The sequence below is a fragment of the Chanos chanos genome, chromosome 14 (assembly GCF_902362185.1).
Source record: "Chanos chanos chromosome 14, fChaCha1.1, whole genome shotgun sequence".
NCBI lineage: Eukaryota > Metazoa > Chordata > Actinopteri > Gonorynchiformes > Chanidae > Chanos > Chanos chanos.
Genome location: NC_044508.1, coordinates 1,091,925 through 1,109,496, shown reverse-complemented (window position 1 = coordinate 1,109,496; position 17,572 = coordinate 1,091,925). Strand labels below are relative to the sequence as shown.

Sequence of the window (17,572 nt, the reverse complement as noted above, 5' to 3'; positions counted from 1 at the left end):
TGGTTTTGTGCATGTGTGAGCGGTTGTGTGTGTGAAAGTATGATTGTGTTTATGTGTGTGTGTGTGTGTGAGTATGAATGTGTTAATGTGTGTATGTGTGCATGTGTGTGTGTGCGTGTGTGAGTATGAATGTGTTAATGTGTGTATGAATGTGTTAATGTGTGTATGTGTGCATGTGTGTGTGTGCGTGTGTGAGTATGAATGTGTTAATGTGTGCGTGTGTGAGTATGAATGTGTTAATGTGTGTGTGTGTGTGTGAGTATGAATGCATTAATGTGTGTGTGTGTGTGTGTGTTAATGTGTGTGTGTGTGTGAGTATGAATGCATTAATGTGTGTGTGTGTGTGTAAGTCTGACACACTGTTTCTCTCTCCCTAGTCCTGTGGATGACACACAGCTGCGTCCTGTGACTCAGTTGGATTTGCTCTTCGGTCTGGATAAGATTAAAGAGTCTAAACTGGCCACTGTCTCACCCAGCAACCTGAGAGAGGTCCCCCTGGACTGACTGGCCACTGTCACTGACCAACACACACACTAATACACACACACACCTTTACAGCCTCACCAGACACTACACACACACACACACACACTAATACACGCACCTTTACAGCCTCACCAGACACTACACACACACACACACACACACGCACACGTACACTACACACACACACACACACTAATACACACACACACCTTTACAGCCTCACCAGACACTACACACACACACACACACACTAATACACGCACCTTTACAGCCTCACCAGACACTACACACACACACACACACACACACACGCACACGTACACTACACACACGCACACACACTAATACACACACCTTTACAGCCTCACCAGACACTACACACACACACACACTAATACACGCACCTTTACAGCCTCACCAGACACTACACACACACACACACACGCACACGTACACTACACACACGCACACACACGCGTACACTAATACACACGCACGAACACGCGTACTCTAATACACACACACACACACACACACTAATACACACGCACCTTTACAGCCTCACCAGACACTACACACAAGCACACACTAATACACACTTTTTCTCTCACCATACCCAACCCAGACTGTCTCTGTCTCTTTCTCTAAATCTCTCTCTTTCTTTCTCTTGTACCTTTTACCCACTCCCATTTCCTTTACCTTTTGTTCTCTCTCTCTCTCTCTCTCTCTCTCTCTCTTTTCCACACAGTGTGTTCATTATGTCCTGTGTACCTGCTGGACTACCTCTTTAAACCACACAGGTGTTTCACTGCTCTGTATCTTTCACTCACCGTTTGTCCTGGGAAGTGTTTTACCTCATGTGTACTGAAAAACCTAAAAATCTAACCACTAGTCTGTCAAAGATTGTTGTCTGTGCTTCCTGTAGATCAGGACAGGGTAGTCACTGGACTGTTACAGTGATGGGCAGACGTTTGGATCTGAACCATCAACCCCAACCCCCCCCCACCCTCTCTTTCCCTCCAACTGATTTTATTTCACCTCAAATGTCAACAATGTACATGTTTGTTTGTTTGTTTGATTGTTTATTTATTTTTTTTACATTTTCTCTTAATTCTGCCAAGAGCAGAAGACCACACTTGCCTCATTCCTTGTGATTCAAACACAACCAAACCCATTTTTGGTCAACATCAAATCCATTTTTCCTAAGACCTTTGACAGGATTCTTTTTTGAAGACTTTGGATCATTCCATATCAAAGCCCAGTGAATCTGAACAATATCAGGTGTAATCTAACATGGCGCTGTGAAAAACGTTGGCGTAATTTGAAAACTTTGTCTAATTTGATATGGAATGATGCTCTTACCATTTTCTTTGTTCCTGGATGGTATCGACGTGAGCCGATGCTTTTTTGGATCACAGTCGGCGTAAATGTTCCTGGCGTTGGGATCAGTCACCGTCTGGACTCTGTCCATGTGCAGAGTTCTTATTCCCTGGCATTGCCATCTGTGTGCGGGGTTGGACAGGCCCTAATCCATCCTTCACACTGTGGGCACACAGGCATGCCAACCTCCTCACTGGCATCAGTGTGAGGCCACTGTGCTCTGTGCCAAAGGCCGTGACCTGACCTCAAACAGAGGGCACTATCTGTGTGGATCTCAGTCCAGTCCAGAACCCATCCATACCACCCTGGACCTGGCCTCCAGAACACTCCAGTCAGAACCCAGACCACTCCAGTCAGAACCCAGACCACTCCAGTCAGAACCCTGAGCAGAGCCAAGCAGTTCGGCTCTTCACTGAGTGAGTGTGTTGATGCTGGTGAGCGTGTTAATGCTAGTAAGTGTGTTAATGCTGGTGAACGTGTTAATGCCGGTGAGCATGTTAATCCTGGTGAATGTGTTAATGCTGGTGAATGTGTTAATGCTGGTGAATGTGTTAATGCTGGTGAGCGTGTTGATGCTGGTGAGCGTGTAAATGCTGGTAAGTGTGTTAATGCTGGTGAACGTGTTAATGCTGGCGAACGTGTTAATGATGGTGAACGTGTTAATGATGGTGAGCATTTTAATTCTGGTGAGTGTGGTTAGCTCAGACAGGCGTCGGGGAGGAGAGTGTGGCGGTAAGCTGTGTCAGTTCTTGAAGTGGCCACATGAGGGCACTGTTGTTCTTATATAACTAAAGCAGTCACAGGAAAACCAGTTTCACTCAGGTTGATTTCTGACAGGATTTTTTGTTTGTTTGTTTACAGTTGTTTTTGTTTTTGTTTGTTTGTTTGTTTTTTAAAGACTGAGAGTCTCACCTTCCTCTGGAGCCTGTAGATGACTCTAGAACAGGGATGTCCAAAATCAGTTCTGCTGGTTGTTATGTCAACCCACCACTCTGCTCTCTGATTGGCTGAAGAGTATGCACACTTGCTTCCCAGGTGAAAATCGGTCTCTAATTCTGAGACAAGGGCAAAAGGAACAGTAGGATGTCAGCTGTGCAGGAGGATGTTACTCTGACTCCTTTTACTTGGTCCAGTTTCGTTGCTGTTGTATGTGCCTGTGTTGAGTTGTGTGTGCCTGTGTTGAGTTGTATGCGCCTGTGTTGAGTTGTGTGTGCCTGTGTTAAGTTGTATGCGCCTGTGTTGAGTTGTGTGTGCCTGTGTTGAGTTGTGTGTGCCTGTGTTGAGTTGTATGCGCCTGTGTTGAGTTGTGTGTGCCTGTGTTGAGTTGTGTGTGCCTGTGTTGAGTTGTGTGTGCCTGTGTTGAGTTGTGTGTTGCTGTTGCGGCAGACACTGTCATGTGTCACATGTTGATTGATATAGACAGAAAAGGGTTATATGGGGGGGGTGTGGTTATGCAGGGGGAGGCGGGGTTACATGGAGGAAAGGGAGGAGGATGGATCAGTGTCAGGGTGTTTGGGCAGTGGTGTCCCTGTTCTGTTACCAGGGTTTCCTCTGTTTCGCTGGATTCAGGTTTTAAAAACCATTTCTGTTTTATCAGTCTCTGGAGTGCAAAGTCACATCCCTCTCTCTCTAATTTCATCGATTTTATTCAGCCTGATAAGATCAATCACATCAGTTCAAACGTTCAAACAGCCAAACTGATTTACACCATTCACATTTGGACCTGATCATACGTTCAGTGCAGTGGATGTTTTGGCCAAGCTAAAGAATGGTCTTGCCTTTGCTCCTGGTAGACAGTCTTGACGTTTGGCCTAATGTTATCAGGCTACAAACACACTCATACACACACACACACACACACACACATACATACACACACACATATACACACACTCTTAATGATTTGTTTGTATATTTGTTGCTCTGGGGGATTCTGTGGTGTTTTAAACTGTGAGTGTCTCTGTTCACTGGTTGTGAGACTCCTGCTCCCACCTCCTCCTCCTCCTGCTCCCAACACTCAACTCCTCCCCTTGTCCAAACAGGATTTGTGTTGCGTTGGCAGTGGAGGATGGTTAAAATTGTTCAGTTTGCAGTGGAGGATGGTTAAAAGGAAATGGAGTGATCCATTACATTGTTCTCCTTGTGAATTATGTAACATTTGCTAATTTAAATAAAATATCAGTGTCAGACTGACTAAATTTCAGTGTTTGAGTGATTAATCTGTCCTGTCTCTTCCTTTCTACACCCGTGTCTGTTTCAGAGAGGGTGGCAGTTTCACACAACCACTGTGTCCCACTTAATGATCATCCCCTAAGAGTGAACGACAAAACAAACATCGTCGAAGAGTGAACGACAAAACAAACATCGTCGAAGAGTGAACGACAAAACAAACATCGTCTAAGAATGAGGCACAAACGTGAAAACAAACATCGTCTAAGAGTGAACAACAAAACAAACATCGTCTAAGAGTGAAAGACAAAACAAACATCGTCTAAGAGTGAACGACAAAACAAACATCGTCTAAGAGTGAGGCACAAACGTGAAAACAAACATCGTCTAAGAGTGAGGCACAAACGTGAAAACAAACAGGGGTCAGTTTAGCAGAGAGACAAAGTGTTTACAGAGAGTGTTTACAGAGAGTGTAGATGACAGCACTGTCCATATGCAGGAATGAATTTTTCTCAACAGTTTCCACAGAAGTCAAATAAAAAGACAATATGTTGACTGGCCCGTCTTTGCCCCTCTCTCTGCGACCAGGCCTATCCCTCTGTGTTTTCTGTCTTCATCTGTTTTCACTTACACTGGTGATGACCACTACAGACGCGTGTTTGTGTGTGTGTGTGTATGTGTGTTTGTGTGTGTGTGGGGGTATGTGTGTGTGTCTCCTGCCGGTGTGTGTGTGAGAGAGTTTGATCTTATTTGATGAAAGAAAGCGTGATGAAAGAGGGCATCTCGTTCTTGCTTGTGCACTCTGGACACCCGGCCATTAGAAAGTCGTGTTTTATGATATTGATTTGTCTCATATCTCTAAGTGAGTCTGAAGTGTGTCCTGTTGATGTCTTTTCACTAAATGGGGATGCTGTGTGTGTGTGTGTGTGTGTGTCTGTGTGTGTGTGTGTGTGTGTGTGTGTGTGTCTGTGTGTGTGTGTGTGTGTGTGTGTGTGTGTGTGTGTGTGTGTGTCTCTGTCTGTGTCTGTGTCTGTGTGTGTGTGTGTGTGTGTGTGTCTCTGTCTGTGTCTGTGTGTGTGTGTGTGTGTGTGTGTGTGTGTGTGTGTGTGTGTGTGTCTATGTGTGTGTGTGTGTGTGTGTGTGTGTGTGGATGTGCTTTAATGGGAATTGTGTCAGTCACTCCCTGCCGTGGTCCTGGAAAGCAGTCACACGTCGATTTCTTTCGTCATGTATGTAATCTCTGTGTAATCCCACGAAACGACCGTTTGCCGAGGAACGCCGCCCCAGGATTAGACCGTCTCCGTCACCGTCTCTGAGAGCTCCTCGGCACAGCAGACCCGACGGATATTGTCCCTCTGTCTTTAAAGTTTCACGCGTCTGAAGCGTTTGCGTCAGTGGCTCCATTACGAGTCACATTAGGCTGAGAGGAGCGTCTGAGGAGGTACTGGAGCAGTCCAAATGTCAAGGCTAAATCACGTTTCAGCTCCTCTCTGGTGTCTGCTGAGTTCTGGGCTCTGTGTGTGGCCGGGTTTTGTTTTTTAATGTGCGCTGAGTGAGCGTGGTGTTTGAAATGCGTATCAAATGTAACTAAATGTCTGTGGATGTTATGGGGCCAACGACGGCTCGCATCAGACAATACTACAATCACTCCGCTCCTCAGAGCATCTGGAGACACTCGGCAGCTTTCTAAAGCAACGGCTGTAACGCTGAAGAGTGTGTTTGGAGAAGTGTGTGATGAAAAGGTGTGTGTTTGGAGGTGTGTGTTTGGAGGTGTGTGTGATGAAAAGGTGTGTGTTTGGAGGTGTGTGTGATGAAAAGGTGTGTGTTTGGAGGTGTGTGTTTGGAGGTGTGTGTGATGAAAAGGTGTGTGTTTGGAGGTGTGTGTTTGGAGGTGTGCGTGATGAAAAGGTGTGTGTTTGGAGAAGTGTGTGATGAAAAGGTGTGTGTTTGGAGGTGTGTGTGATGAAAAGGTGTGTGTTTGGAGGTGTGTGTGATGAAAAGGTGTGTGTTTGGAGAAGTGTGTGATGGAAAGGTGTGTGTTTGGAGAAGTGTGTGATGAAAAGGTGTGTGTGTTTGGAGAAGTGTGATGAAAGGTGTGTTTTTGGAGAAGTGTGTAATGAAAAGATGTGTGTTTGGAGGTGTGTGATGAAAAGGTGTGTGTTTGGAGGTGTGTGTGATGAAAAGGTGTGTGTTTGGAGGTGTGTGATGAAAAGGTGTGTGTTTGGAGGTGTGTGTTTGGAGAAGTGTGTGATGAAAAGGTGTGTGTTTGGAGGTGTGTGTGATGAAAAGGTGTGTGTTTGGAGGTGTGTGTGATGAAAAGGTGTGTGTTTGGAGAAGCGTGTGATGAAAAGGTGTGTGTTTGGAGGTGTGTGTTTGGAGAAGCGTGTGATGAAAAGGTGTGTGTTTGGAGGTGTGTGTTTGGAGAAGTGTGTGATGAAAAGGTGTGTGTCTGGAGGTGTGTGTGATGAAAAGGTGTGTGTTTGGAGGTGTGTGTTTGGAGGTGTGTGTGATGAAAAGGTGTGTGTTTGGAGGTGTGTGTTTGGAGAAGCGTGTGATGAAAAGGTGTGTGTCTGGAGGTGTGTGTTTGGAGACGTGTGTGATGAAAAGGTGTGTGTTTGGAGGTGTGTGTTTGGAGGTGTGTGTGATGACAAGGCAATAGAAAGCTGTGTGTTTGGAGAGGTCCAGGGTGTTTGAGGGACCATACGAGAGGGCATAAGAAAACTCATCACTGTAGAAACTCATCTCTTTCAAGGATCTGAGAGCAATTCAAATCAAAGCCAATACCCACATCATTATTTCCAAGGGAGACTCTGAGCAGTGTGTGTGTGTGTGTGTGTGTGTGTGTGTGTGTGTGTGTGTGTGTGTGTGTGTGTATGTGTGTGTGTGTGTGTGTGTGTGTGTGTGTATGTGTGTGTGTGTGTATGTGTGTGTGTGTGTATGTGTGTGAGTGTGTGTGTGTGTGTATGTGTGTGTGTGTATGTGTGTGTGTGTATGTGTGTGTGTGTGTGTGTATGTGTGTGTGTGTGTGTGTGTGTGAGTGAGTATGTGAGTGTGTGTGTGTGTGTGTGTGTGTGGAGATGGAGTAGTGAAAGAACAAGAAGAGAAATTACATAAGTTGTGTCATATGAGCTGTTTTTGCTCTTGGAAAATGAAAAAGGGAGAACTATAGTATATACACACAGATACATACACACATATACTTACATATTCATACACACATATACAAGGCATTGTTTTGAAAACCTTATGCAACGTCACAACATTTATTTCCATCTAGAGCTGCGTTCATTTTTGGCTGAGATCTTGTTGACAACAGGAGAGTCAAACCACTCCGTAAAGTCTTCTCCAGTACATCCCAAAGACTTTCGCTGGGGTTCAGGTCAGGACTCTGTGGTGGCCAATTCATGTGTGAAAATGATTCCTCATGCTCCCTAACCACTCTCTCACAGTTTGAGCCCAATGAATCTTGGCATTGTCATCCTGGAATATGCCCCTGAGTACATTCAGGTGCTCAGCTGACTTCATTTTATTTCCACATAACAATGCTGAGCCCAGACCTGACCAACTGAACCCCAGATCATAACACTGCCTCCACAGGCTTTTTTTGGCCAGGCAATGTGTGTGTGTGTGTGTGTGTGTGTGTATACATACATACATACATATAAAACTATAGTTTGGATAATGAGAACTGACCTGACCTGACTGTCTGAAGAACCAAACAGAAATTCTTCTTCAGAAAGTCGTTTAGAAGATTTGGACCAAATTCTCATTCAGAAAGTCGTTTAGAAGTTTTGGACCAGGTCCAGCGGTTCAGTGGACGTCCTTGACCTGAGCAACCCTGTCCCAGTCCGCTTGACCTTGTGACCTTGACACTTTGTTGTCTTTGTTGTTGGGTGGATTTTAAAGGGTTTTGAAAGAGGAAGGAGATGAAATACACTGGACACATGAACAGCCCTGCAAAGGCCTCAAACACTGAGGAAGAGGAGGATGTGTTGTATGTGTAAAATCAATGCTTTGTCCTCTCCCAGTCATACAGGTCTCCCAGTCATACAGGTCTCCGAGTCTCACAGGTCTCCCAGTCTCACAGGTCTCCCAGTCATACAGGTCTCCCAGTCATACAGGTCTCCGAGTCTCACAGGTCTCCCAGTCTCACAGGTCTCCCAGTCTCACAGGTCTCCCAGTCATACAGGTCTCCCAGTCATACAGGTCTCCCAGTCTCACAGGTCTCCCAGTCTCACAGGTCTCCCAGTCATACAGGTCTCCCAGTCTCACAGGTCTCCCAGTCTCACAGGTCTCCCAGTCATACAGGTCTCCCAGTCTCACAGGTCTCCCAGTCATACAGGTCTCCCAGTCATACAGGTCTCCCAGTCATACAGGTCTCCCAGTCTCTGCGCTGTCATTAGCACACATCATCACCTTCTTTTCCTCCTGGTTTGCCTGATGACAGAGTGTCATGTTGACAGGTCAGTTAGCCGCAGTAATAAGACAGGACTAAAAAGCTGTTTTCGCCTCCACACAGGAAGCCGGAGATGGTCTAATGGTGTCTAATTAATGGTGCACCACAGTGCCTTTCACATTACGACTCTGTCTTCCTTTCTGGAAAAGGAAGCGGGTGACTCACCGGAGAGCGACTGCCACCTGTGCAGTAACACCAGACTCATTCGTATAGCGCTGTCGTTTTTCTCCTGCCTGAACGCCGCGTCTCCGCGTCTCCACACACGCTCCGCAGGCTCAAACCGGGAGTCGCTCCTCCTGCAGCAGCATCCGTGTAGCAGCACGTAGTACATACAGATCAGTGTAGGATGGCATCATAACGCAAACATGAGATCCTGAAAGGTGCAGAGACCAAGACCGAGAACAGTGGATAAAAAATGCTGGAGAGCGCCTTGTCTTCTGCCGTGAAGGCGACAGATCTGTGTGTTCCTGCAGTGGACAGGTTATGCCCAATGCTTCTTACATATGACATCAAAGTTTGACAAACTCGCTCTTGTCTTGGAAAACCTGCAGCAGTGCATTACAGACAGACAGACAGGCAGAGTTGTGAGACAGAGGGACCAGGTTTGGGCCACCCATTCAGCCAAGTCAGAACACACCATGAAACTGGTACCCACCTGTCTGGACCAGTAAAGCCAGAACTAATCCACTCTGCCCCAGTTTAGCCAGCTGTAGGCTAATAGCATACATTTTTACCGTAATTTTTCCTTATGGTGAATATTTATGTTAGTCATATTTATGTAATCGATTGGTCTGAAGCTGAATCTCTCTTTTGGCCACACTGGGAGCCATAATTCCCTGCACTCAATTTTTATTATTTGTGTGTCTTTACTTATTGTGGTATCTTAATTTCTTTAGTATTTCTACTTACTTTGGTGTGTGTGTGTGGTTATTGTTTTGATTTGTTGACCGTGTTAATTTGCCGTTGAGAGCAGAGGGAAACGTGGTCAGGCGTTTTGGATGTGAGGTGTGTTCTTTTGGTAGCAGGAGGATTTGAATGCTGTGATCCAGGCTCTGTTAAAGGAGGGTGTAAAAGGGGGAAGCTCATCTTTCAGCCACTTTGATCTGCTCTTTGTAATGACTACTGCATATACCGTGTGATGGCTTAGAGGCATCCCTGGATTCTGGAAAGTTATTATAGAGATAACGAGCTTTATTTGTTTTGAAATATTTATTCCTGGAAAGTATTTCAACTCCCGTTTTTACCATGAGGAAATTACATAAAACAAAAGAATAAGCTACTTTGATTTCTAATCATTTGTGTTGTGTTGTGTTGTGTTGTGTGTTGTGTTGTGTTGTGTTGTGATGTGTTGTGTTGCGTTGCGTTGTGTTGCGTTTTGTGTTGTGTTGTGTTGCGTTGTGTGTTGTGTTGTGATGTGATGTGATGTGTTGCGTTGCGTTGCGTTGCGTTGCGTTGCGTTGCGTGTTGTGTTGTGTTGTGATGTGTTGTGTTGTGTTGTGTTGTGTTGTGTTGTGTTGTGTTGTGTCGTGATGTGATGTGATGTGATGTGATGTGATGTGATGTGATGTGTTGTGTTGTGTTGTGTTGTGTTGTGTTGTGTTGCGTTGTGTTGCGTTGTGTTACATCGTGTTGTGTCGTGAATTAGATGCCTCTAACAGGAGGCTACTGGCTGATTTTCCTAATCCTCTTCACTCCTGCTGAGACGTGGGGAGCAATGACTTTTCATTCTTTCAGCCTGTCTTTTTTCTCCACCTCTGTCAGCCCAGTCTCCTCAAGCTCTGTAACTGCTGTCCTCTGTGCTCCAGCATGTTCTACGACATCAGATTAATGTTTGAAAAAAAAACAGAAACCTGCTCTTGTGTTATGATTGGAGTGGTAAAAGTGCTAATTGTCTGGAAGCTATTTTTGGTGCAGTGGGACCTTCCAAATCCTCACCTTCCTTTCAGAGTAATCCTGAACGGAGAACACTCGTTGCCCTCCCTACACCCCTCTTTCATTCCACCCCCATTTCTCCCTCACTCTCTTCATCTCTCTCTCTCTCTCACTCTGCAGGCTGCTGCTTTGTCAGTCTCAGCTGTATGAGCGTGTGTGTGTGTGTGTGTGTGTGTGTGTGTGGAGAGCATGTGAATGGGTTAGCACAGTGTATTCACATACCTTGTGATCTCTCACACTGCGCAGTGAATAACATAAGCCTCACATATAGACTGTGTAGTGACTAACATATAGACCATGTGTTTCTCTGTGCAGTGACTAACATATAGACCATGTGTTTCTCTGTGCAGTGACTAACATATAGACCATGTGTTTCTCTGTGTAGTGACTAACATATAGACCATGTGTTTCTCTGTGCAGTGACTAACATATAGACCATGTGTTTCTCTGTGCAGTGACTAACATATAGACCATGTGTTTCTCTGTGCAGTGACTAACATATAGACCATGTGTTTCTCTGTGCAGTGACTAACATATAGACCATGTGTTTCTCTGTGTAGTGACTAACATATAGACCATGTGTTTCTCTGTGCAGTGACTAACATATAGACCATGTGTTTCTCTGTGTAGTGACTAACATATAGACCATGTGTTTCTCTGTGCAGTGACTAACATATAGACCATGTGTTTCTCTGTGCAGTGACTAACATATAGACCATGTGTTTCTCTGTGCAGTGACTAATATATAGACCATGTGTTTCTCTGTGCAGTGACTAACATATAGACTGTGTGTTTTTCTCTCTCTGTGCAGTGACTAACATATAGACTGTGATTGACCTGTTTTCCTGATTGACCTGTTTAGTCTGTGTTCCAGATTTTAGTCTCTAATCCATGCATCCAATCCCAGGGACCAATGCCCAGACTGGTCGGTGTTGGAAGACGTCTCGGATTTCTTTGTTTGGACGATATTTTACCATCGACACTAAATGCCTGCTCTGGTCTATATGTGTAACATGCTTATGTGCCGTGCGTCGCTAATTACTGCTCCTATTTAAAGAGCGTTCCCTTAGCCCGGGTCTGTCACCCACCCCCATCACATGAATACTCTTCACACACACACACACACACACACTGTTCACAGTATTGTACAGCACTGCCCCTGTATATGCTGTAGTTTTTATGTCACTTGGTACCTGTATATGCTGTAGTTTTTATGTCACTTGGTAGCTGGTATCTATATAATGCCCCTGATTTTACTCCAAATTAGCACACCAGTGTGAATTCATATAAACTGAATCTCAACTGACCGGAATAGAAATATCTCATGGGCCCTCCCCTTTAAAATCCTGCCCCTCCCCTCTATCGAATGGCCCCTCCCCCTTTAACCCTGTTCTCTCCTGTGTCTACTCTCCTGTGAGACAGAGTGACCTCATGTGCTCTGTTCAGACTGGTGAATTCTGCTGCCATCTCAACTTTCAAAGCAGTCAATTCAAGAGTATAAGAAAACACACACACACACACACATACATTTGCTCTGCCCTAAAAGGCGAGAACACATTTCTGGGAAAATGTTCTTTGGAGCTCCTGGTTAGTAACCTCACAGTCCTGTTGCCGTGGCAATCCACCCGACAGACTAACTCAACATTGAGGTCTGACTGCTTGTGTATTGTCATCTGCCTCCACACATGCTCCAAATATTGGAGGTAAATAAACCTGAGATTGGAATCTGCATTGAAAGAGTTGTCAGAGACAAAAAAGATCATGTCTATTAGTTTCCGACAAAACTTTCTGGTGTCCTCAGGTGTGTAAGGCGTTGAGGTAATGAAGAGGTTTAGAGAGCGAGTATACACACCAGGCTGTGTGAGGGAAACTGAGCCGACATTTTACAGCATAGAGAAGACAGTATAATGATATAATGTATAAAGTATAATGATATTACCAACATGGAAGTGAATCATAAGGGGTGTGTGTGTGTATCTGTATCTATATCTCCCTCTCATACACACACACACATATATATATGTGTGTGTGTGTGTGTGTGTGTGTGTGTGTGTGAAATGACAGGTGAAGAGTATTAATATAGTTATATGTAGCACACTCGTGATAGCTCTCTGTAGTTAGCTCTCTTTGACCACACAGTCATTTGTGTTGAGAAAACATTCAGTATACTGTTGAGTGTGTGCGAGTGTGTGAATGTGAATGATTTTAGATGTGCAAGTATTTCTGCTGTTCTGAGCCAAATGCACATCTGTGTTCATCCTCTCTCTCTCTCTCTCTCTCTCTCTCTGTCTCTCTGTCTCTCTCTGTGTGTAGCGCAGTGATCAGTCCTAACGCTCCTGAGCCGTCTTTGCTCTGACATTAGCGTTATTAGCGTTATTAGCATTATTAGCATTATTAGCGTTAGCTCTCTAACAGAGCCCTCCTGAGTTCAGCTGTGCACTACATGTGGAGCATCCTGCCGCGGGGAAGGGTTGTCACGCTGACCTGTAACACACCTTTTTAAGCTTCATCTTCTGCTGGGCTGGCTCTGATCGGCTGTCAGCCCATGGGCCTGACTGAGAGAGCCTGGTGGAGGTTTATGGGTAAACTGTGGGAGGAGCCTGTGGAATCTGACAGGTCAGGTTTCTTAAGGATCAAATCAGGATTCTGAAGGCAGAGGCACCAACATTAGTTTATCAGAGAATTTTTTTAAACAGTGCGCTCTTATGAGAAGCATGGGTGTTAGTAAATGGGTTTTGGTTGAGAGTTTGAGATTAGGGCTTGGATAATAATTCTGTTAATGTTCTGTAAGTGTGAGTGAAAGCCAGGTTTGGTTTTGGTTAGACTACCCTAATAAGATTTCTCTGCCTGACATGCACTGTCCAGCTATGAGTCACCATAAAATACTGTCTCTGTCTAGACCTCTCTAATGTCTTTTTTTTACCGTCTTCTCCCTATGAGACGAAGGGAAATAATGAAAACCGTATTTTCAAGACCTTGTGTGTGTTGAACTGGTCTTAGTGTGAGGAGATGTGTTTTCCTTGACTGGTACTTACAAACATAAATGGCTTTTTTTTTAAAAGGCCAATTGTTGGGTAGTCTGTTAAACAAAAGAACAAAAAAAAATCTCTTTGGGTGTTCATTTTTTTTTCTTGTTTTCTTTTTGCTTAATGACTGAGACACTGCTGGAGAATCAATGGAAGGGTGACCAGATGTCACACAGAAGCTCTAATGTACATTAGAAACGGAGGAAACCACCCCCTGGCCGTGGGAGAAAATGACAGAAGGTTCCTCTGTGGACTTTGGGCTGGTTTTTTTATGGTCCATGATCATGCATATGTCTGTGAAGACCAGGTCACCTGTCTGTCCCCACACGGCACCGTTTCGGGCTGGTTCCCCTCTGATGTCACCCTGGGCTTTGGCTCTCTGTCCTGGTGGGGTTTTTTTAGTGAAAGGTTCTGGAGACACGGTTCTGGTCCTTGTGGACTCAGCCTTCAGCAGAACCTGAGAGATAAGACGTCCTGCTTTTGTTATCATCTCTGCCTTTCACCAGTGGGAGGCTCTGGTGAGAGAGCGGCGGTCCCTGGGCGGAGTCCGTTCTCTGTGTGGAGAAGGGGAGAGAAATGCCTACGAGAGTCCAAAGAGAGAAGAAAAAAACATTCAGCTGTCTTTCCGTGAGGTGTGAAATAACATGTTGTCGTTTTATGTTGGCAGATATTTGAGTTTCGAATCACTGCCGTGGGATTTGGGGGCTTCTTTTGTTGTTGTCGTTGTTGTTGTTTTTTCACTGTTTTTTGTTTGATTTTATTTGTGTCCTTTCGCTTCATTTTGCTCGTGTCATTTAGTTCACTAGTTTCACCTCGTTTAACAGGCGCAAGGTAAGAAACCTAGCTTCGCGGGTGTCGGAATCCGGGCTGCTTTCAGCTGCACCAGTAATTATACCTCCTTTCTCCTGCTCAGGCAATGGGAGAGGCAGAAATTAGCCTCAGTAATAGCGTAGCAGCCAGGCTCTCACCGCGAACAGTGTGGGCAGAGTGAGAACAGTTACTCATAGGGAGAACTTTTTTTTTCTTTTTTTAACAGAGAGGAGTGTTTCACTGGCTGATGTTTTAAAGATTCAGCCTTAAAGCCTTAAAAGGGGATTTATGCAAATGAGGTCCCTCGTCCGTCACTTCTCCTCCCTTTAAACTCTTCATTTTACCCACAGTCCTTTGCTCACAGGGCCTCTAATTGACTCCCTGCTGTAATGAAGCTGTTTGACCAGGGAGCAAAAAACCTCTCCGTACGGGCTCTGCCGCCGTCGCGGTCGGGGAACGCTGGAGAGACAGAGAGGGAAAGTTTCTCGTTGTCAGTGCTGCCTCTTTGATATCTGAAATGTTCTGTTTTGGGGGGGGGGGGGGGGGGGGGGTTGGTGTTTTTTTGACTCCCACCCACTTCCCGTGTGAAGTGATTCATAAAACCAGAGAGTGTGCCCCCGTGATTAGATGAAATTTCTTCATTAAACCAAATGCAGAATCGCAGAAAGACGGTTCTGTAAAGACAGAGTCATCTCCAGTCTCTTCCAGTCAGACGCTGTTCTTGGAAACACAGTTTGTTGTCTTTTCAGATATTTAACAACTCGCTGTAGCCATCTGCATGATAGTCTTGGTACATGGGCTGCGTGAAAGGCCGGTGTTTTATTCATTAAAATGAAAGAGCAGGTTTTGCAGGTTTGGATATCAGCATGTGGTTAACAGGTTCTCTCCAGTGACCTGCCGGTTTTTCTTTTTTATTAAGTGTGAATCCATTTGGGTCACTGATGCCCTTCACAGTTCGGCACCAAACATGTCCGCTGGGTCTGACCCAGCGCTGACACCAGGAAAATCTCACATCACAGCCGTCTACCACACACCCAGTTTACATCATCTCAACTCATGTGTCATAACTCTCATGTCTGTACTGCGTTTAAAAAAAAAAAAAAAAACTACAGCAAAAAAATGTCTTCTCAAAATCTATACATTTTTTTATATAAGTCTCCAACCAGCCGAAAGTCCCTTTCCAGGTTTGTAATATGTCTGATCAGACATCTGACGTGGTCCAATCAGAATTAATTTTTTTTATTGTGAACCAATTACAGATGAAATAAGAGCCCAGTGTCCTCCAGTTTCTTAACTGTTACTTTCATGAAAAGAAAGAAAAGAAAAAACTGAAACGTGATAGAATACAGAAGGAAGAAAGAGCAGACACAGCACTGAAATGATCGGCCGAAGAAAAGGTGAAGTTTCTCCTGATTTCTCACCCTGTGGCTGTCATGGAGACGGGCTCAGAAGGTGACGGGATCTCCTCTGGTCAATGTTTCATAACGCTGAACACCCCACTGCCGTCCTGGTCAGGCAGCGCACAGAGCAGACGGCCGAGAGTGATCACATTCTCCTCTCTGTCTGCTCTCTGTCTCCTCCTCCTCCAGTACAGGACTCTGAAATGAATCTTTTACTCTCTTTACTGTCTGAACCTTGCTTCGTCGTTAAAACAATTCGCGGTGCGGAGCTGAGCTGGTGCGTTAGCCGTCAGGGGCGGCAGGACCTGGCTGTGTGAGAGAGAGTCTGGGCAGGGATTTGCTGGTGAGCCCCAGGTCGTGTGTTAATGGTGCGGTGTGTGTTAGGAGAGCGTGGTGGAGAGGACACGCTCACTAACATATCCCTGATGTAAGAGCCATGTAAGAGCTCCCTCAATCAGACCATGAAATCTCTGTCTGTAGTCCTGAGAGCCGCTCTCTCACTGCCTCTGACTTTCACTGTCACATCTCCAACTGGTTTTGACATGACAGCTTCAAATACAAACCAAAGAGTTTACACGGCTGTAAGTACATATAACAGGTTTCTGCTAATCACGTCTAGCTTGCTACATGTCAGAAATATCCGTGTGTGTGTCTCTATCTATCTATCTATCTATCTATCTATCTATCTATCTATCTATCTATCTGTCTGTCTATCTGTCTGTCTATCTCTCTCTCGCTCTCTCTTCTTCTCTCACTGTCACACAATGCAGTCGGTCTTTAATAAAGTGCAGGGGGTGGGAAGGGGTTAGTCCACCACACACATCTGACATGAGGAAAGCAACACTGAGATGTGATGAGAAGCTAAAAAGAGTTTTTGTGTTTAGAGATCTTATCACAGCAGAAAAGTGTGAGAAAATGAGGGTGGATTCCACGTCACATATCAGCAGCAGTGCCAGGAACAGCCAAATCATTTCAGGGAGAGGAAAAAACAGAAAAACAAAAAAATGTTTTAGGCCCATTTTGCTGCAGGTCATATGACAAAGTGTGAAAACTCACAGTTGGGTTTGCCAGTCTGTGAGTGGTGTTTTAAAAAACTCACTGGAGCTGGAGGGAGAGAGATGGAAAGAGGTTGAGAGAGTGGAACATCAGAGAGAGCAGAGTATTCCTTTGCCCAAAAACACACTTTAGCCTTCTGAACTGTTCCAAAACTAACAGTGTTTTTTCAAATCTCAGTGAACAGATTTCACAAAACCAACAACCCCCCCCCCCAACCCCCCACAGTAAGTAACCCACGGTAACCAACACCACACAAGCCCTCTATTTGCTCCTCAAGACATCTTAATATACACCCTCAAAAAATGGTTTGTTTGTGTCAGTGTACTTTAGTAGAACCGATCTGTCTGTCTGTCTTCTCTCCTGCCTGCGCTCAGGCGTGGTGGCAATTTAGTCTGTTTTCCAAGGCATTCTCAGAAGTTGTATTGAGTGTGCGCTAATGTCTGATTGGCCGTGGGGGGGGGGTCGTGGAGGGTTGAGGAGGAGGTGTAATCTGTCGTCCGCCCGCGTGCCTTTCATTCTCCCCTCGCGGAGAGAGGGAGGAAAAGAACTCTTACAACCAGCTCATCCCAGTCGACCGCTTTCAGGGGTTTGTGTGGCAACAGCGCGGACCCCTCCCTCGGTTCTGCAACAGCGCGGACCCCTCCCTCGGTTCTGCTCCTCTCGAGAATTCATCTGGATGTGTCAGGTGCAGGGGGGTTCAGAAGAGACACTTCACACTTTTTAAGGGGGGAATTTGATTCGCCAGCTCTTCAACATAGAAGGAGTGATGCTTCAGTTTTACTGCACACAGCATCTGTGGTGTTTTTGGAATAATATAATTGCATGTAATGGAAGCGTGCCAGGAATTTTGAATATTT

The 17,572-nt window shown here is 45.2% G+C and overlaps 1 protein-coding gene across 1 annotated transcript in view; it reads left to right on the top strand.

Moving 5' to 3' along the window:
* The window catches only part of atad1a (ATPase family AAA domain containing 1a), a 6,881-nt gene extending 6,377 nt beyond the window's left edge, over positions 1-504 (top strand). The window contains exon 9 of the mRNA XM_030791963.1: positions 378-504. Coding sequence (XP_030647823.1) covers positions 378-504 — 127 coding nt within the window. The remainder of the gene's footprint in view (positions 1-377) is intronic.
* The last annotated feature ends 17,068 nt before the right edge of the window (positions 505-17,572 follow it).